At 47.6% G+C, this 20,905-nt stretch overlaps 1 protein-coding gene across 3 annotated transcripts in view; it reads left to right on the plus strand.

The window, feature by feature from the left end:
• ADAMTS7 (ADAM metallopeptidase with thrombospondin type 1 motif 7) overlaps nucleotides 1-20,905 on the plus strand; it is a 176,166-nt gene that overhangs the window by 96,802 nt on the left and 58,459 nt on the right. The window contains exons 17-22 of one of the 3 annotated variants that reach the window (XM_075006474.1): nucleotides 2,197-2,323; nucleotides 4,277-4,490; nucleotides 13,643-15,526; nucleotides 17,691-17,843; nucleotides 19,362-19,535; nucleotides 20,067-20,186. In XM_075006474.1, the coding sequence (XP_074862575.1) occupies nucleotides 2,197-2,323; nucleotides 4,277-4,490; nucleotides 13,643-15,526; nucleotides 17,691-17,843; nucleotides 19,362-19,535; nucleotides 20,067-20,144 (2,630 nt within the window). In that variant the 3' untranslated portion in view covers nucleotides 20,145-20,186. Of the gene's footprint in view, nucleotides 1-2,196; nucleotides 2,324-4,276; nucleotides 4,491-13,642; nucleotides 15,527-17,690; nucleotides 17,844-19,361; nucleotides 19,536-20,066; nucleotides 20,593-20,905 lie in introns of those variants that run through there. The other 2 variants (XM_075006473.1, XM_075006472.1) reach the window with 2 other exon arrangements.

The following is a 20,905-nucleotide window of genomic DNA, read 5'->3' on the forward strand; positions in this document are numbered from 1 at the left end:
TTGCACTCTCCTCATTGGGATTGCCATCATAATTTCTTTGTTACAGCAATACCCTTATTGTTGCAGCAGAAATTTGACGTGGCAAGCCTGTCCCTTTAGGTCAGATGGAGGTGGTGACAGCTATAGCTCATGCTACCTGCATTGTTTCCCTGTCTACTGTTCCAAAATACACAGTATAGAGAGAGTCAGTTCATGCAGCCGCAGACAGAAGAGGCTGTGTGTAACTTACCTGCTTGCTAAACTTCCTTGCAGACAGCTTTTCCATTAGTGAAACTTGCACACTGTACAGTTAAAAGAAGCGAATAGCAGTTCACTTCTTTATGTATTGCTCTCTGACTGCTGCAGAGGTGATTGTGAGGCAGCTACCATGTTACAACATGCTGATGTAGGTGGTAATAGAGTGAGCCACTGTTTATTCTTTCGTGGAGACTTTATGCGGGTTCATTCTTCCTTGTTTTCCTTAAACTGGAATAAAATACTTAGTCCTGCTTTGAGTGCAGGAGACTGGACTAGATGATTTGTTGAGGTCCTTTCCAGTTCTGCACTCCTGTAAAAAGTCAGACAGACTAAGAAATGTATGCTCCACTCTTTCTAAATGTATTGACATAACACGTGGAATGTGACGTTTCACTGAGAGTGAAGGTTAAAGTGTAGCAAGGCAGAACAAGGAGTAATGGTCAGAAGTTGAAGAGGGAAAGGTATAGGGTAGATATTAGGAAAAACTACTTCACCAGGTGGGTGGTGAAGCGTTGGAATGCATTGCCTAGAGAGGTGGTGGATTCTCCATCCCTAGAGGTTTTCAAGTCCCAGCTGGACAAGGTCCTGGCTGGGATGACTTAGTAGGGGTTGATCCTGCTTGAAGCAGGGGGCTGGACTAGATGACCTCCTGAGGTCCCTTCCAGCCCTATGATTCTGTGTAAGGCAAATTATTGATCTAACTTGGCTTTAGTTACTACACCGACAGCTCCTGTTCTTCAAGGGACCAGGGAACTTAAATGTCTGTGCTTAATGCTGTGTGATTTCCTGACCACCTTAAGCTTTGAAAGTGAGTTGACAAGGTATAGTCTGACACATTGCTTTTTTTTATTTAGACAGCTACAGATTGATGAGCTCTTTCCACTAATGAGCTACAGGTTTCTGCAAAGAGTGCCCGAGATTGGCTCTAAAATCCGAATCTAAGAACTTATCTCATTCTGGCTGAACAGAAAACACACCCTTGATTCCCAGGGGAAAATCTTGTATTTCCTCCTCTGGTTTTCAGTTTTAGAGACCTGATGGATTGGTACCATTTCTAACTCTTCACCTCTATGCTGCACTGACTAGAGGGAGATGTGTATCCAGGATGCTTTTCTGCTTTTCCAGCACTGTGCAGTTCCAGAAATCTGATCGTGATAACCTATTGTGTATTGGGTTTCCTCTTGCCCTTTTCACTTAGGTGGACAATGGAAGCATTGTTGCACTGACAAGCTGTGCCAGTGCAGCTGAGTGAGAGAGTGAGCAAAATTAAGTGGCTGCTGAGTAGAAGGTTGACAGTTTGTGAGTTTCGTGAACTCCATGAAAGATTGTGGACAGGCATCACGGACGAACACTAAAGAAATAAACTTTTCAAGTAGTTTGATGTTCAAGGATTTTTTTCTTTTCTTCATAGTAAGTTAGGTTTATGTGAGGGCCTCCTGTAACATGTTAGCAATGGATTTTTAGTGGCCAAACCAGCTAATGAAACAAGCAAGTAAAACCTGCATGATGCCAGTCCCCAGCTGATGTTACTGTAGCTTACTCTTTTAAAGGATCTATTGTGGGTACTTAATTGTATTCCTCCTGCATTGTCAGTACTCTCTTTTATTTTTATAGGCTCCTTTTTTGATTTAACAAGGGAGGGAGCTGGCTAGCAAAGGGAAAGCCCAGACAAAGGCGTTGGTTGTTAATCCTTTATAATATGTGCTGTACATGTGTGTCTGCCTCTGCGTGCTGCAATCTGAACCTGACATCTGCTGACCTCAGGCCCGAGCCACTTCATTCCGAGGCCACTTAATTACAACATTCCATGCCTCGAGCCCCCTACAAAGGGGGCTGATTGTAACGGCAGCCTGCAGGTGTGCAGCTCAAACAGTCAGCTCGGGACATGCCAAAGCAATGTTCAGGGAGGGCCTCACTCTCCGGACTGAACCCATGTTTGCTGCCTCCCCTGCTCCCCAGGTGTTCAGAGACAGATTGTGCACTGTGTGGAAAAGATGGCTGGGATAGTGGAGGAGCGGTACTGTGACTCATTAACCCGACCTGACGACCAGCAGAGGACGTGTAGCGAAGAGCCCTGCCCAGCCAGGTTTGCTTTCCTTTGGTTTTCCTCCTTCTCGTTCTCATCCAGCCTGGGGTGCTCTCACCACTTCCACAGAGGGGCAGGAGGGCACTTGGCTGGGGCAGACCAGCAGCTGCAGTCAGCAGTGATGGACAGCAGCCTGGGGTCCATGCAAAAGCAACCACTGGACTCCAGGATTCTGCATCTGATTCCCTCCACCCTGGCCTCTGGTAGGAACTCTGGTCCCAGTTGTGCAACTGGATCCATGCAAGGTAGCCTAGGTACTCCCGAGGTACTCCTACGCAGAGCCTCATTGATGCCTGTGTGAATAGGAGGTCGCAGCTGGGGCCTGTAGACACATCCTCAGAGGTGTCTAGGTGCCTAATTCCTATTGAAATCCATGGAGGTGAAGAGTGTCCAGGCCTGAGCTCTTCTGTGTGCTGGAAAGAACCACAAAATCTCGTGCTGCTCTATAGCCAGTAGTAACTCTCACAGGCTCCGGCTTCCTGATCTCCCAGCTCCGCCCCAGGGCTCGCCTGCCTTGCCTCTTTCTGCCTCTGCTCTCCCCCACCCCATTTCTTCTACCCCGTTGCGAGCCCTCCCCAAGCAGGCTGCATTTTCACGCCTCACCTCGCTGCCAACACGCCTCAGAACAGCTGATTGCCATGGGTCGGTAGTGGGGGGAGGCTGGTGATGTTGACCCACAGGTAGAGCCGTCCCTAAAGGAGTGCAGGACTGGGGACATCCCCGCCCTTCTCCCCAGACCCGCTTCCTGTCCCGCTTCTGCCAGCCCCTGCTTCAGGTGCCACTGCACTCCTTCCCCCCAGTTCCCACCCGCCTCTGCTAGCCCCTGCTCCTCCCTCCTGCTGCAGCCCTTTGCCAGAGCTCCTTCCCCTGAGCAGCGTGACCCAGAGGATTTTCAGGGGGCTTGGCATGGGGCAACCATAGTGATCTGCCACCACACGCACTACAGCAGTGGGAGCCATGGGAAGTGGTGCCCGGCGGCCTGCTCCACCCGGCCATCTCCCACCCAGGTCCCCCATTTCACTGGGGTGGAGGAGAGCCGAGCAACTCAGCCCCCGCCAACTCTGGTCCGCTTCCCAAGCCTGTGTTGCTCAGGGGAGCCGAGCCGGGCTGGGGCTGGGTTATTGCACTTCCTGCCACCACAGTGAAGTGTAGCAACCCAGCTGGAGGTGGGTGACAGACCGGAGGGGGCTGCTGTATTGCTCTGCTTCCTGCAGTGAGTTGGGGGGGAGCCCTACTGCCAGCCCCAGGACCTCCAGTAACCCTCCAGCCCACCCTGAGCCCCACAGATGACCCTGGAGCAAACCTCAATGTGGAGGACTGTCCCGTCCATAGAACGGTTGGGGCAGCTGCTGCGGAGCCCCCCATAGTATGATGCTTGGGGCAGCTGCCCTGAAACATCCTGTGGATGGCATGGCTCTGTCCATGAGGCCTGGCTGTGGTGCTGGGCGGAGCAGGAGGTGCCCATGAGTGCTCAGCGCACTCTATTTTTTCCACCCTGGTGCACCACTTCTGAAGTACCCATGGAGCCCAGGTGTATGACAACTTGTGCCATGCAGCACCTCATATAATCTCAAGCACAGATCCTGAATCCAAATGCCCTGAAGTTGCAGGAAGGTTGCAACCCCAAACCTGCCCAGGAGCTGCCTTTCCCCAGCAGACCCCTACCTTTACAGGCCCCTCTGCCTCAGGACAGAGGAGCAGGCGAGGCCGTGGAAGTCCCAGGTAGCCTGTAAGCTTTGCAGATGGCTTCTTTGCAACTAAACCAAATTGCAAGATCACCACAGACTGCAGACTGGGGTGGTTAAAATGCCAATCAGAACACAGCACCAAGGGTGCCTCCGCAATGCCGCGCGCTTTGCTGTAACAAGGGGGGGTGGTTGCGTTGTCACTCGCCACAAGCCTGCGATATGAACGCTCACGTCAACTGCCGCCTTTTCCCTTTGGTTCTGCTAGGTGGTGGGCTGGCGAGTGGCAGAAATGCTCTGCCACGTGTGGCGACGCTGGGCTCATGAAGAGGACGGTCCTTTGCATTCAGAGTGTGGGGCTGGATGAGCAGCGGGCTCTGCCTCACGCCGAGTGTCAGCACCTCTCCAAGCCAGAGACCACTGTGCCCTGTAACCGGGATATCCTCTGTCCTGCCCAGTGGGCCGTAGGCAACTGGTCTGAGGTGAGAGCGTCAACGACGGGTAAAGAGCTCTGTTCTTTGGGGCACTTGAGGGGTCAATTAGATAAACACCCTGAGGCAACAGGAGCCTCTGCTGGAACCACAGAGCCTCTTAGCACAGCGATTCTCAACCCAGAGTCCGTACGCCCCGGGGACCTGCAGACAACAGCTAAGGGCTCTGTTGGGGTGGCTGTTACCACAGAGCAATCGTGTTCAGCCTGTGTGCCCATGGGGGCCTTAGACTGTCTAAGATTTCCAAAGCGTCCGCACCTCCATTTGAAAGGATTTAGGGGTCCACAAATGGAAAGAAGTTGAGACCCAGTGATTTGGACAGCTCATCCTTGACTCAGGGGCACTCCTTTGCAAAGCACAGTGGGGCCCTCAGTAAGAATCTCCTAGGGAAGCAATACACTCCGCTCGGGGGGGAGCTCAGATTAAAGACTGAGGTAAACAGGATGAAGTTTAATAAGGACAAATGCAAACGAAGGTACAATCAGCTTCATATGTACAAACTGGGTCGCAACGGTCTAGGAAGGAGTACTGCAGAAAGGGATTTAGGAGTCTCAGTGGACCACAAGGTAAATAGGAGTCAGTGTGATGCTGTTACGAAAAAAGCAAACAAGATTGTGGGACACATTAACAGGAGTGCTGTGAGCAAGACACGAGAAGTCATTCTTCTGCTCTACTCAGCGCTCATTAGCCCCCAGTTGGACTATTGCGTCCAGTTCTGGGCACCCCATGTCAGGAAAGATGTGGAGAAATTGGAGAAGGTCCAGAGAAGAGCAACAAGAATGATTAAAGGTCTAGAGAACATGAGCTGTGAGGGAAGACTGAAAGAACTGGGCTTGTTCAGTTCAGAGAAGAGAAGCCTGAGGGGGGACATGATAACGGTTTTCAAATACCTGAAAGAGGATTACAAGGAGGAGGGAGAAAAATTGCTCTCCTTGGCCTCTGAGGATAGGACAAGGAGCAGTGGGCTTAAACTGCAGCAAGGGAGGTTTAGGTCAAAGATTAGGAAAAATTTCCTGTCAAGGTGGTTAAACACTGGAATAAATTACCTAGGGAAGTTGTGGAATCTCCATGGCTGGAGATATTTAAGAGCAGGTTAGATAGACACTTATCAGGGATGGTCTCGATGGTGTTCGGTCCTGCTGAGAGGGCAAGGAACAGGACTCCGTGACCTCTTGAGGTCCCTTCCAGTTCTGGTGTTCTGTGTTTCTATGAAAGTGGAGGAAAGGAGAGGAATTCAGACAGGTTCAGAGGCGGGGGCAGGTGTCTAGCCCTCATCCTAATTCCACCTGTCAGACATTCCAGAAAGACTTGGAGGCCTGACAATTTAAACATTAACATTCATTTTAATTCTTGTGTTTTTTGAGGAGCAACAATTATAAATCTCAACTCAAGTGAAAGGCAGATGGGAGACACAGATACATCTTACAAAAAAGAATCACCCTGAAGCTGTAATAATATTTTCCACCCTCTTCATGTTTGTGTGTTTCTTCCATCGGGGTGTAGGAGGTGCTCCATACTTGGGGTGAATAATTAGATCTATAGAAATAAAAGCTTCTAAAGCCTTTTAAGTATTTTGCAGCCCCACAGATTTTCACTTCGATTTGGCAGAATCCTGCAGATGTTCAGAGCACGCTGCAACACAGTGTTCTGGGGAAGCCGTGAGAGTTTGTGTGGGAGGGAAGCATTAAGGGTCGGTCCATGCTCTGGATAGATAACCGCGGCTGACCTGTGCCAGCTCACTCTGGCTAAATGGTTCAGGCTTAGGGGCTGTTTAATTGCAGTGTAACATTTCAGGGTCACAGCCCAAGCTCAGGCACCTTCTCATGTCACAGGATCCTAGAGCCTGGACTCCAGTGTGAGTATGAACAATGACACATGCAGTAAAACGTCCCCTGAGCCCAAGATCTGCACACAGGGCCATTGACCGGGGCGGGGGGCAAAGTGGGCAGCTGCCCTGGGGCCTGGCATTTAAAAAGGATGCAGGGGCCCACGTCCATCACTGCTGCTACTATGGTGGCGGTTGGTGCCACAGTCCCTTTAAATAGCTGCCAAAGCCCTATGCAGCACACCTGAGAGGCACTGAAAGGCTAGCTGGAGAAGAATAGACCCAGCCCCACCCTTTCTGCGAGACATAGAGCTGGACTCCCTCAGCTTGCCCAGGGGGTTGTCTAGTCTGTCAGCTGCCCTGCCCATAAGGCTTTTCAACTGGGTGGTTTGCTGTGCTGTACGTATACTGTAGTGTATGACCACGACTGGAAAATTGACACTCTGCTATTAAAAAGGAGAGCAAGCTGGAGTGTGTGAGGGTGCAGATAGTGAGCGGCACAGACAGTTCACTGCTCAGCTTCCACGAGGCCCGGCTCTCAATGGCTATTTAAACAGCTGAACCAGCCAGCTGGATCAAGGCAGCAGAGGAATTCTGGGAGGGTTGCTAAGTGCCAGTGCTGAGCTTGGTCCACACAACCTACATGCTAATCATTTGGGTGATAATTGTTCTAAAGTGTGCAATGGAAAACGAAGCATGACAAATTAAAGCTGGGCTCCCACGGGCACCTTTCTGAGCAGGCAGCTTTGAAGTTGTGCGTATTTACAGTACTTCTAAGAGATTGCATTTAGCACAGTTGTTCACCATGAAGAGGTAGATTCTGAGAGTGGGTTGGGTTGGTTCCATCTTTTAAGAAGTGTTGTTCCTCTTTCTGGCCACATGCCAGAGGCGTGTCTGTACAACTGTGCATCTACGGGTATGCAAACTCTCGGTGCAGATGTTTTGCGCCAATGTCACTTACCTGAGTTCTCCAGCCTAGATAGGTCCATTTGAGGTTGACCCACTGTCGGAGGGAACTGACAGCCCTGTGATCAACCTTAGAGAGAAAAACACTAATTTACCAGCCTGTGCCAAGAAGGGTGTCTGCTGCAAGAAAATGACTTTCCTGTACTTGGTCTTTAGTGCTCCTTTAAGCAGCTCTGAGAATCTCTTATGGAAGTGCACTAGTTTTATCGCCATCCCCAATGGAGATAAGAAGCTATGAGTTTTATGGGGGCATGGGGTCAGCCAAAACTGGTGGCAGAAGCAAGTGTGGCTGGAGCTCTGTAAAATATTTTTTCTTTGACCTTTGGCTATTTTTCAAAAATGGAATTTTTGTTAGGGTATGAATTCCCCAAAAGTTACATTTTCATGAAAAATGTCCATAGAACATTAAAATATATATTTAGGGTATATAAAATATACCCTAATGAAAATATAACCTTCAGGGTTTTTTTTCTTTTGATAAGTCAGCTTCATCATAGTTTGAATTTTTAACTAAAAATGTTAATTTCACATTTTCAAATATCATTTTCAAAAATGTTCAGTTTAAAATTAAGTTTTAGGTTTAAGAATTCATTAGAAAAATCAGAAAATGAAAAACAGGTTATTTACCAAAAACACTAACGAAAGAAAGAAAGTGTGAACAGAGACTGTAGATGATAACTGGGAACTGTTTAAGAAAAAAATGTTACTAGACACCCAAAAAGCCACAGTTTTGCAGCTGAGAAAGAAGGCTTAACTGATCAAAAAATCAACTTGTCTTAGAAGGAAAATAAAAGAAACATTATAAATGTATATCTATAAGCAAATGGGGGGGATATTTTAGCAATAAATATAAATTAAAAATATGAATTGTAGATAATTGATGAGAAGCAAAAGGACGCAAGCCTTTATGGCCAGCCAAATTAAGAAAATAATAAGGATTTTTAAAAAGTGTATTATGAACAAAAGTAATCCTAACAGTGGTTACTTCATTGTTAGATGGAAATAGTAAAATTATCCATAGTAATGTAAAAAACAGAAATATTCAATAACTATCTGATTATTACCTGTTCTGTTCATTCCCTCAGAGGCACTTGGCATTAGCCAAGTGGAAGACAAGATACTGGGCTCAGTGGACCTTAGTTCTGACCCAGTATGACATTCTTATGTTCCTGTTTGGTGGGGCAAACAGATGAAGTATTCATATCAGATAATAATTACCTTTCATTCCAAGAGTAACTCAGGTTAGCAGGTCTGGATAACTTGTATTAAAAGCATGCTGAGGTGCCCACTGGACCATTTATGGTGATTTTCAATAAGTCTTGGAGCACTGTGGCTACTTCAGAGGGCACAAAGAACTAAAGTTGTGCCAATATTTTAAAAGGATCACTTGGAAGATCTGGCAAAGATATGCCAGCCTAACAAAATCCTGGGCAAAATAATAAACTAGATGATATGTTACTTAATTGATAAATAATCAAATGAGGCTAGTATTATTTGTCATATATGGGTTATGTTATAACTTTTCTGATGAAATTGAAAGTTTGTTTGATAACAGTAATAGTGTTGTTATATTATACATAGACTTCTGTAAGGCATTTAGCATGTTCTCACCTGATATTTTGATTAAAAAACTTGAATGATGCAAAAATCTATGTGGCATACATTAAATGGTTAAATCAGGTTAAAGTTAGGTCTCAACATGTAATTGTAAACAAGGAATCATTACTGAATATGTGTGTTTCTGGTAGATCCCACAGGGAACCGCTCTTGGCCTTTTACTGTTTAACCTTTTTATCAGCAGTCTGGAAGGAAACATAAAATCATTCCTGATGAAATTTGCAGATGACACAGAGATGTGGTTGGGGTTGGTAAATAATGAAGACAGGTCAGTGATCCAAAACAATCCAGGTCATTTTATAAACCAAATGTGAGCAAGCAGTAGTCCTTGCAGTACGGCTATAGGTAAAGCCATACAGCTAGAAACAAAGAACGCAGGCCATACTGACAGGATGGGTACTGCTAGCCTGGGAGGTACTTGTTCCAAAAAAGACTTTGGGGGCCGTGTGTACAAGCAGCAGAATTGGAGCTTCCCGTTCGTTGCTCTGGTCAAAAGGCTAATGCCCTTTGGAGCAAAGAGACAATTTACGTACTGGTCCAATTCTGGTGGCCACAATTCACAAGCCACAAGAACGATTAAAGGACGGTAAAACATGCCCTACCGTAAAAGACTCAAGGGACTCAATCTGTTTCATTCGTCAAAGCAAAGAGGACAGGGCGATTGATCACTTTCTGAAAGCACCCACACCGGGAACAGAAGTTTGATGCGATGGGGTTCTTCAGTCTACCAGGGAAAGACCTAACATGATCCAATGACAGGCAGTTGAAATTTTGACAAATTTAAACTAGAAATAAAGTATGCATTGATAACAGCGTCACTAACCATTGGCACAATTTAACAAAGAATTCTCTGTCCCTGATCATTTTAAAATTCAGATTGAATGTGTCTTTCCAATGATTCTCTAGCTCAAACAGGAATTCATTCAGGGAAGTCCTATGGCCTGCATTGTGCAGATCAGATTAGATAATAACAGTGGTTCCTTCTGGGCCCCTTTAAGTACACTGAAGTTAATAAGATAATTTAGATGCTTAAAGTTAAGCACATGCCTAAGTGCTTTGCCAGATCACAGGTCGTTCATTCAGTGGTTTTCAAACTGGGGCTCTGGACCCCAAAGTTGGTTGCGACCAGTGTTCCCTCTGATTTTTTTTTTCCCTTGGCAGAATAAATTTTGTTATGTGCACCAGGGCATATGCAGCTCTGTACCTTCAATAGAAGCACAGGCTGGTGGCTGGGGTGCTCTGCTAATCAGCTGGGCAGCACCTGAATCTCTCCTGGGTGGCTGCCGAAGCACTCAGCTTCCCAGGAATGCTGGTTGTGACCCTAGCACTGACTTAGATTTGCTGGTATTTAGGCCAAATCCAAACCTGAGCCCCACTACCCAAGGCAGAAGGTGACACTTGAGGACTTCAGTCCTGCATGTCAGAACTCAGGTTAGACGCCCCCTGCTGGGGGCTGAAGTCCTTGGTGCTGGATTTAGGGGTGCTACCGCACCCCCAGCTGAAGGTGGCATCCCAGACATACAAGGTTACAGTTTGATTCAATGGTTCTCAGCACCGCATTGTTCTAGAACCCCTGGCTGCAGCCTGTGGGATTTACCCCTTCCCAGGGTGCAGGCTGCCTCAGGCTTTTGTCCCCTCTCCTGGGCTCCTGCAGTAATTCCCTTTGTCTGAAGTGGATTGTGGTACAGAGAAGTGTGAGAACCATGTGGAGCCTAGGCTCTCCAGCAACTTATCTGCGTGTTGGAAAAATCAGGTGCAGCTTACAAAGTGTGTCCATTTGCTGCCCAGATTTAATGTGCATGGAACAGGGGAGCCAACAGATTTGTCAGACCCCTGGGCAAGGTGAAGGGCACCACCTCTGCAGTCCTGGAAGGGGTGAGGCTGGGGCAGCTAGCCCTCAGATTGCACCATGCTGGCCCCCTTTCCAGCCCCCAAAGCCAGCCAGAGAACACAGCACAGCACTCCAGTGGAGATTTAAAGGGCCCAGGGTCTTGATCACTGTCTTAGCATGTTGGTGAGAGCAGGCCTGCTTTCGCCATGTTTTACTGAAAATGTGTGTGTTCTTTTTAGTGTATGAGCCAATGGGAAGAATGGTCCATACCACCTCTGTACTATTATGAGGGGTTCTGGGCCAAGCTGAGAGAACTAGTCCTGGGCAAATTGCTTAAAACCAGGCCACTTACTGCCCAGGGTTGGATTTCCTTGTCAATAAGGCACCAAACCAGACACAAAAATACTTCTGCCAGTCCCACTGGCCAGCCAGAAGCTACATGCACAAGCCCACTGGTGCTCCAGCTGTTCCTGATGCCCAAACCAGCAACCCTCCTTAATCAGGTGAGGGCTGTTAAAACCAGTTTCACCAAATCCACACAGATTCTTCCAAGGCGCAAAAGGATTGGCCACATCCCCAGGTCAATATAGACATAGGTCTTATCCAAAATGGCATGCTGGGCCAGTCCTTTAGAATCTAAAATCTAAAGATTTATTAACAAAGAAAGAAAGAATAGGGTGAGAGGAAAAAAAACTGTTAAAGTGGTACTTTAGGTACATCAATTAAAGCTATTGATGCAGGCCAGTGATGTTATATGCTGATTTCTTGAGTGTCTCTGAAAACATCCTTCGGAGGGATGGGCCCCCAATCTACCAGGCTTAGTTCATGATGACTTATGAACCATATATAGTCACTGCCAGCGACATCTTTATAGAGTTGCATGTGGAGGGAAAAAAATCGTTTCTTCCTCACATAAGCAATGGAGGAACCTGATCTGGTTGCCTGGTGTGGCCTTCTGCCCTTGGCTGCATCTCAGATGACCAATCTAAGTCAGTTTCCATAAAATGTGGATTTGATTTCTGGGCCTCTGTCCCTTTGTTCAGTCCATGTCACCTGACTGCGGAGGTGATTACACTCCAATTGTGAATGTCAGCACTAAAACATTTCTATTGCAGATATAAAGCCAATATCTATAACTTTGCATACAAAGATGGCTCAGACATTCAAGCAGCCTAAACAGATTCAGGGCATTACCAGCTTTCACTAGACACCTCACTTGGCCCACCTGGCACAAGATTTGGTGCAAACTTAACACAGTGAGCACAGAAATGGTTTTCTTAATTAATTTAAAAGTCCAGTAATGTTACAGCCCTAACTGCGCAGCGAGGATTGCTCCAGTGCAGGTGAGCACCCAGGATAGACAGGCAGTGTATTGGCTCTGTGCGCATTGTGTGTGCGCTAGGGAGAAGATGTTTTCTCCACTCCATTCACTGTACTCTCCAGCTGCCTTATTGGTCCCTCAAAGAACGATTAATATGTGCCAAGGGCTAGCCTGGCCCCTGGCAACACTAGGCGCTGCAGAAGCATAGGCTGACACTTAATGACCTTTGCACATGTGTAACATATCCACCCCGACCCACACCACACACTTTCGTGTGAGTTTGCCCTGCCCCTACCTTGCATTCTGCAAATCGTCTGAGGGTATGTCCTTGCTTGCTGCACATTCAGCGCACTTCAGTTAATCCTCCAGAGTTCAATTTTGCTGCGTCTGTTTGCTCAGCCATCGACCCTGGTACTCCAAGCTATTGCATGGAGTAACGGATGTCAGAGCAAGCCCAAAGAGCCCCGATCCATACCAGGGAACAAAGTCGATCCTAATAGGTTGATTCTAGCTACATTAATGGTGTAGTTAGAATTACATGTGTGGGATCAACTTTGTTCCCTAGTGTAGATCAGGGCTGAGAACTTAACTCTGTGCAGTTCACCTTGAATTCTGATTGCTTGCTTTGGTCACTGTAAATTAACGGCTTGCCCAAACAGAGATATTGTGAACCCAACATACATGGTGTTTGTGTTTAAAATCTCCTGGGTTTAGGTTTGCTTTTCTGATTTGATTATGTAAGGGACTGTGTTGTGCATGACTAATGCCATATAAATCAGTTATAATTAAGCATAATGATCTGCAGCTCATTCAGAGCAAATGTGAAGTTAATGGAATTATGGCTTGCACATTGTATAAGATAATTTCACTGACCTTATTTCCAGTTTGTGGACCTCTTTTATACTGAATAATATCAATGGGTCTATTATATGCTTTTCCTCAACAAAGCATCTTTATAATCCCTGCTTTTCCATTTCCCAGGCCCACACCCATATTCTGACCCATTTATTTAACAGTCTCTTTCAAGAGATGGGCCAGAATTCATGGCAACTGTGCTTAGCACTTTTAGATCCTCTTATCCATTCCTATCCACAAATCCCAACTCCCAGAAAACTTTTCTGCCCAACATGTAGGCCAAGTTTCAGCCTGAAGCAAAGTAGCCCAAGATTTAAACACAATCAGCAAAATTGTTTGTAACAGAAATATGAATAACCCTTAATTATAGGCTCACTGCCAGATCTCTTTGTAATATACAGCTTATCTGATACGGTGTATCTGCCCAGTACAACTAAGTGCCATAATACTTAGTAAAACACTCTTACAGCAAGTTGATTGGAGAAGAGACAAAACTTTTATTAATTGCATGATCATTCTGCTCAGTTCAAGTGTTTTCTAGCATCTGACTTTACAGGCTCAGAGAGCTAGCACTGATATTAGCATAGTCATTCCATGTGAACAGTAAACAGTCTCATTTGTATAACCCTGTCCATGAGTGTATGATAATGCACATCCTTACTGTGCGTTACTGAATTCTGTTTCTCGTGATCTTGTTTCTAGTATTTCCATTTCTTTTCCTTTTCTAGTGCTCAGTAACATGTGGAAATGGAACACAAAGACGTCCTGTTTATTGCAGTAACAATAGTAAAGCAACTTGTGATCCTACAGCGAGACCACTGTCAGAAACTACTTGCTCCCTTAAGCAATGTCAGAAGCAAACAGAAAACGCCAACACAGACTGGTCTGGCAGCGGTTCTTCAAGTAGGGAACTGTTTAATGAAATAAATTACATTCCCAGTCATCACATTTCCCACTTTAACCCCTCAGCGTCAAATGATCCAGAAGCCAAAGACGAGAATGTCATAGCTGAGGAGGATTTTCCCAGCAGCAGTAACAAAAAGGGAAACGTGTTTGTAGATGATTTTTACTATGATTATAATTTTATCAATTTCCATGAAGATCTGTCCTATGATCCTTTTGCTGAGAAAGACATCAAGAGTGAGGGGTTTGAGCCAGACGCTGGGCACGAAGCAGCTAATAACCGGAAGGAGTCTAATAAAATATCTCCTACCATTCCATATACTGCACAGCCAGCAGGAGAACCCAGGGAAGGAAATCCAGCAAGTAGTGAGACATCTACTTCTGCACATGTGCATCACGCAGAAAAGGACATTGCAGGGGTTCGAGACAATACAACTCTCTTCAGCATAACTGAGGAACATGGGACAAGCAGAACAACAACTGCCAGCTATGTAACGTCCTCCTACTTGAGAGTGAAAGAGGAGGAAAGGCACACACCATTCTCCAGAGATGATCTGCCCACTGAGAATGGAACAAAGCTTTATTCTATAAACAGCAGTGATTATCTGCCCACAGATAAACCCCCCAGGGTCCTGCTGACAAGAACCACTTCTGAACAGGATGCAGCAGCAACCACCCCCTCTGTTAGTTATCCTTATCTGGCCATCCCTACGCCACCGCTGCCTGTTGATGAGGACCGGGCTGGGGGAGAAGAGATGTATGACATTTGGGGGAGTACAGGAGAGTCTGGAAGCAGAGGAGAGGATGCTAAAAGCTCAGAGGTTCCTGTTAACAGTGACTGGGAAGAAGACGGTTTGGCTGGTATTGGCCAGAAAGGCCAGGAGGGTACCAGTGAAATGGATTCAGTGGTCACTGATGATGGTGATGCTGCCTCCAAACCCCAAGGTGAAAAAGCACTGCCCAGTGTGACTGTAACAGTGGAGAGCTCAGCCATGAACAGGCTACCGCATAACCTACCTCCCCAGCCAGTGACAAAGATGCCACTGCACCCTGCAGCTGAAGACATCCCATTGTTCTCCACTGAACCCGGATCTCAGCAGGTACCAGCAGGCATCAGGGAAGCTACTCACCCCACTCTGGGTCCCTATAATTTTGATAACACAGAACCAGCTCCCAACACAACCCAGACAGAGGATGCACAGAACGAGCGAGATGATATCAGTAACGTTTCACAGACTCCTGGCACGCCAGCTGCCATAACAACTCCTCCACTGAGTTCCACGCCTCCCCACGTGCGTGAGACAGTCACACCAGAAAGCAGGACACAGATATCCAACAGTCTCACCTACCAGACACCAGCCACGCTGATGTCCTCAGATCCAACCCCCATGGCTGGTCCAGGAGGGACATTTTCAGCTCTGCCAGCTGAGATAACTATAGCATGGGGGACTGCGACAGAAGCAAAGGGAAGGACGACTCCGTATACAAAGAATGGGCTTTCTGGTGTGCCTGGAGTCACCCGTGGAGACCCAAGCAAAAACACGAGCCAGGGTGAGAGGATATTCTCTGGCAGGGATGGAGAACTTGGCACTTCTGTCCCGACACCCAGCCTTCCAGAGCAGCAGCAGGAGGAGGAGTCTTCCCTATTGCCCCCTGCTGCCAACCCAGCCCCAGAAATGACCAGCTGGGAAGTTGGGAGCTGGAGTGAGGCAAGTACAGCTGATACCTGTGAAAGGTGTAAGCTGGGCACTGTCGGGAGGACAGGCCCGTTGCATGAGCAGGCCTTTGCTGCCGAGGGGGCTTTTGCTGGGCTTGCAGAAAAGGTGTTTGTTTCACAGACCTGTTGTTTTCCTTGGCTAGTGGCCAATTCTGTGCATTAGCAGAAGGAATTAAGTGCTGGGCTGTGCTGGTACCACTTAGCACTGTGGGGTGATGTCTAGAGGTGCCCTGACCAGGGGTGAAGATCAAGAACAGAAGGCTGGCCAGGCCTTCCCAGTGCAAGGGTATGCTCCTCAGGGGCATGGCTGCCTCCCCTATGCGCACTCCAGCTCTGCTGGCCTGGGCGTAGGAGGGTGCAGTTATACCAGCCCCCTTCGGGGCCTTATGCTCCGACTGAACCATCCTGTGCCCCCAACCCAAAGGCAGTGGTTACACCACTTACATCAGCTTCCCAGCGAGTAGGTTTGCCAGTTTGGGCTGGACATATTCCAGGAGATTTTATCAGAGGACATAATCTTTCCATAAAAATCCTTCATTCCTGCTGACTCCAGGCCAGTCCTGGAGGGTTGGCAGCCCAGCAAGCAGGAGGGCAGGGAGAAGGCTCTGTAATCTCGCCCCCCATGCTGTGTAGCCCCCAGAGGGCTGGCAACAGCTTAGCCCTAACTTGGTGAAGCATGGAGCATCCTGCACAGTCCTGTTATGCGCCAAGCCTCATTGGCCATGGTTCTGTCTTCCCCTGGCCCCAAGAGATAAAATCACAGGAATTCCATTTGCACCAAGACTACAACATACCAGAAGAAAACTTAGTCTGCCTATGCAGAGCCCCTTGATTGTAGAGTCTCTTCCTCTGACTGTTCTTTGAATAGGTTCTGCAATGACAGACAAATGGCTGATGTAGTTCACTGCGTGGTGGTAAAGTGAGAGACAGAGAACCCTGAAGAGAGACTACAGTCTGAGGGGTATGCAACATTACAGGCTCATTGCAAGGAGTTTGCGTACAGAACATAAGACCTTTTGAGATATCGGTAAAAGACAATCAAGCCTCTAAAGCAGACATTGAACATGGCCTTTATTCTACCACTGCCTCAGGGACGGATGAGCCATGTTCAGAGATTACACTGTGCTCTCAGTGAAATCAGCACAACTCTGTGTCACTGCTGTGACATAGCTGTCACTGAGCAGCAAGTGACCATCACACATTGTGAACCCCATTCAGATCTTTCTGGGGCAGCAGAGAGGCACAATGGTAATGTCAGCAAGGTGATTGGGGACATAAGACACAAGGGATGAGCTGAGGTAGGAGAACAAGATGCAGGCACTGCACTTTGGAGGGGACTGATAGGAGAGAGACGTTTATCAGGACTTGTATCACGTAAAGAGAGTGGGGACTTGGCTTGAAAGAAGATGAGCAGGAGCGCGGGGAGCAGTTAAACAAATAAAGCCAGCAGTGCTAATTAATGAAGCTCTTAGCAGGCTAAATCCATTCCTGGTCAACTAACAACCCTGGAGCTGCACCCTCTTGCCCTATGACAGCATGGCCCAGTAAGTGCAGCTGCTTCCTCATCAGTTAGAAACTTAGGATAGGTGATATGTCAAGAAATACTCAAGCATGAGAATCTGCAAAGGATTACAGGAGCTCTCACAGCCAGAGCCACACAGCTAAAGTTACTATACAGGAGTTCCTTTCCTTGTCTTCTTGCTTGAACATGAGGAATCCAAAAGGCTGTAGGAACTGATTAGAGAGTGAGAATTCTGCTGGGAAAAGCTTTAATTAACACACACAATTCCCAAGCAGGGATAAAGCTCTCTACTAATGTGAGGGCAGGTGGCTTGAATACTCTTTAGAAAGACTTTTGTCCTCCGCTAAGTTCTGTGGTTCTGATTCACTATTGTGTTGATGGTGCTGTAATGCCACTGAGCTACAGCCATGCAAGAGTGGACTGGGCCCTGCCAGTTTGAAGACATGTTTCTGCAGGAGCCCATTTAATTTTTATTGCATCCTGCTACCTTTCACCCCTGTTGAGTTCCACAGGATTTTCCCACGAAGACAAGCTGTTTGCTTTGCTGTCAGCATAGCTTCGTACTCCCCAGTTGCTGAGCTTTGGTTTTCTCTGTGTGGGTGGAGGCAGGGGTTAATTTTTGCCTGTGCTGCAGTGCTCCACGACCTGCGGCCTAGGAGCTAGCTGGAGGACAGTGCACTGTAGCACAGGCAAGGATGAAGATTGTGTTGCTGCAAATAAGCCTGTCCCAGCTCGAAGGTGTTACCTGAGACCATGTTCGTCGTGGCGTCTTGGAAACTGGAGCAAGGTAAACGTAAATAGACTCAAAGAAAACGTGCCTGCTGGTGAGGGAGGGGAGGGAGTAAAGGGGGCAATTGCTCCCGGGCCTAGAGCTGCATGAGCAGCTGGCGTTCTGGGCCCCTTTGAATTGTTACTGCAGTGCTGCTGTGTGCAGCTGAGGGGCAGCACCACAGTCCAAATGTCCTAGCCTCACCTCTTCCACCCTTGGTCCTGCCCCTTCCAGGGCGCAGCTGTCGGCACTGCTGAATCAAAACTTCGGAGGGTATTTGGCTTTCTTTCCCCTCGCCCTTTATAGATGTCTCTGGGATGTCCCTGCATTGCAGAGAAACACCCACAGACCAGCGCCAAGTCGCCGAGCCTGGGTCAGTTGACTCGGCTGTGCTGGACTCAGGTTGTGGGGCTAGGAACAGCAGGGTTAACAAGGGCTCCTTTTCAGGAAGGCAGCTGCTGTGGCACGGCTGCTCTGCTTCCAGATCCCCGACTGACGGGGAATGAGGGGACAGTGCACAGCTTGTATGCGTGCCTCTCGCTCGTGGCCAGGGGTTGGGTGGCACAGGAATAACTCATGCAATGTGTGTACTTTCCCCCTACTCCCTGACAGTCAGGAGAACACGAAGAAGAGCAAGCAGGGTCCTGGCATGCCTGGCTGCTGTCTTCCCTCCCAGCCCTCTCAAAATGGTGCCCTTGCTGACATTCCCACTGGGGCGGAAGCCCAGGCTGGGAAACTCAATGAGCATAAAGCGTAACTAAGTGGGAACATAAAGGGCTCTGACTGGAAGTGAGTCAGCAAAAGCAGGCGTGGAGTCAAGGTGGTTGAAAGAGGCCTGGGCTGAAGCTAAACAAAGGAGAGTGGTGGGAGGAGGCTGGGAATAGCTTTGGGGTGTGAGGCTCTCAGGAAGTTTCACAAAAATCCCTCATAGCCCAAGACTTTTAAAACTCGACTGGACAAACCCCTTGAGAATAAATGGTGGGAAACACTCCTGGACCAACAGGTTTATGGTGGATGATTTTAATAGGCCTTAACATCCAAGATCTGTGGGTGCAGGGACATGACCTCAAAAACCTGTTGCCATTAATGCAAATGCAACGAGAAGTCCTGTGGCACCTTATGGAGTAACCGATATTTTGGAGCATAAGCTTTCGTGGGCAAAGACCCGGTTTGTTTTTGCCCAGGAAAGCTTATGCTCCAAAAAAATCTGTTAGTCTGTAAGTGCCATCGGCTTTCTCATTTTCATGGGTACAGACTAACATGGCCATCTCTCTGGTACTTGTCATTAATGCAAATAGCGTTCTTTCAGAGTGAAAAGTCCTGGGGTTTGTAGCCGTGCTTAGGGCCCTCTTCAGCTTGGACTAGGTACAATCCAGGAGAGAGCCAAAGGCAAACACTGAAAGAGTTAATGAAGGAGAGAGCTAGCGATTTGATTCCTTGATATCTGGGTAAACTCAACTTTGCTGGAGGGATTCCCATCTGGACACTGTTACTGCTTCTGCTCCACCAGCCTGACTCATTGTATTGTTTATCCAGTGCTCTAAGAACTGTGGAGGGGGACTGAAGGTTCGGGATGTTCAGTGCGTTGACATCAGAGATCAGAGGCTTCTGCGGCCCTTTCACTGTCAAGCTGTTTTCTACAAGCCGCCAGTGCAGACTCCCTGCCAAACCAAGTCATGTCTGGACTGGTACACCTCGTCCTGGAGAGAGGTGAGGGGGATTTCTAGAGAGAGATGGCACACCCAATACATCTTCAGGGATGAGTCTGAGCCAAATTTTGTAGAGTTCAGAGTCCCAATGCAGATCTGTCCATGAGGAATAAATGGACAGAAGGACCAAGTTCTTCTCAGTGTGTTTTAGCAGCTGTTTGCAAATAACCCAACACTATCAAGTGTCGGTTAAATGATGAACTGCCAAACTATGAAGAAAACTGAGTTAATCTCAGACACGTGCAGAACGTTCTAACAGAAATTCCAGCAGGCAGCTGCTGGTCTGGGTTCTCTTCCGCTTGCCCCCACAGGTTTCCCCAGACAGATGAGTAGCCCCACAAATGAGCAGGCTAATCAGCCTGGTGCTGTGTTCCAAACCCCGCTGTGAGTTGGATGTAGGCCAACCCTGCTGAAGCTTGTCATCTGCCGTTCCCACCAGGGTTCCCCTGAGCAGAACGGCGAAGGCCCTCAGCCTCCAGCTAGCTTGCAACTTATTTGTTTTCCTTTCCTGTTTTCTCTTTGTTCACTGAAGATGTCACAGAATGAGGCATTCTGGGATATCACTGGGGCATGGCAATCTGGGATACCAGAGGACGTCTGGCATTTGTGAAGGATCCAGCATGTCTTCAGTTGGAAGAGTCCACAGAAAACTGTTTAAGTGGTTAATTAAATGTTATTCCTTCACAGATTTTCTCCTTCTTCACCAGTCTGAGCTTGGCGCAGTCCTCACACCTAGTTCTGCTTTCATAATCCCCTTGCTTAAACTGCAGCATTGGATTAGTCCGTTATCTCTTATTCCATAAGCACTTTTGTCTTCATCTTCAAAAGGGGCCTGTCAGCTAAGTAAAGGAATCTGGAGGCCTGAAAGCTACTCTTTATGCTACACTCTCCTGGTCAGATATCTTCCTGACTGATCGATTTCTCACCAAACACCCCATTCATTTTCATAACTATATATCCAGTAAATTCCTTTTTGGCCTACTTTGTGAGGAGAAGTTTCGCATCAGCACTTACTTATCAGCCCCTCCCCTGCAAATACATTTCTTTGGCATCTTCCTCTTGCTTAGTCTTGATGGTGCAATGTATAATGGATATTATTGAAGAAATACATGATAGCGCTAGACAGCTTGTAGTCCAGATTCCACACTCAATGTGTGACTCATTGATGAAAAGTCAGTGGGAGTATTATGTGGGCTTGGCCGTGAACAGATACTGACCCTCCAAGTCTTTGGCTCTAGAAAGTACGGTAGACCCCCCCCCCCCCCCAGCGTATGCAGAGGTTGCATTCCTGTGCAACTCCACACAAGTCAAATTTCACGTTACTTGGGGGACCAGGAAACTGGCCTGTGCAACAGCACTGGACAGTTTCCT

The sequence above is a fragment of the Carettochelys insculpta genome, chromosome 12 (assembly GCF_033958435.1).
Source record: "Carettochelys insculpta isolate YL-2023 chromosome 12, ASM3395843v1, whole genome shotgun sequence".
Lineage (NCBI taxonomy): Eukaryota > Metazoa > Chordata > Testudines > Carettochelyidae > Carettochelys > Carettochelys insculpta.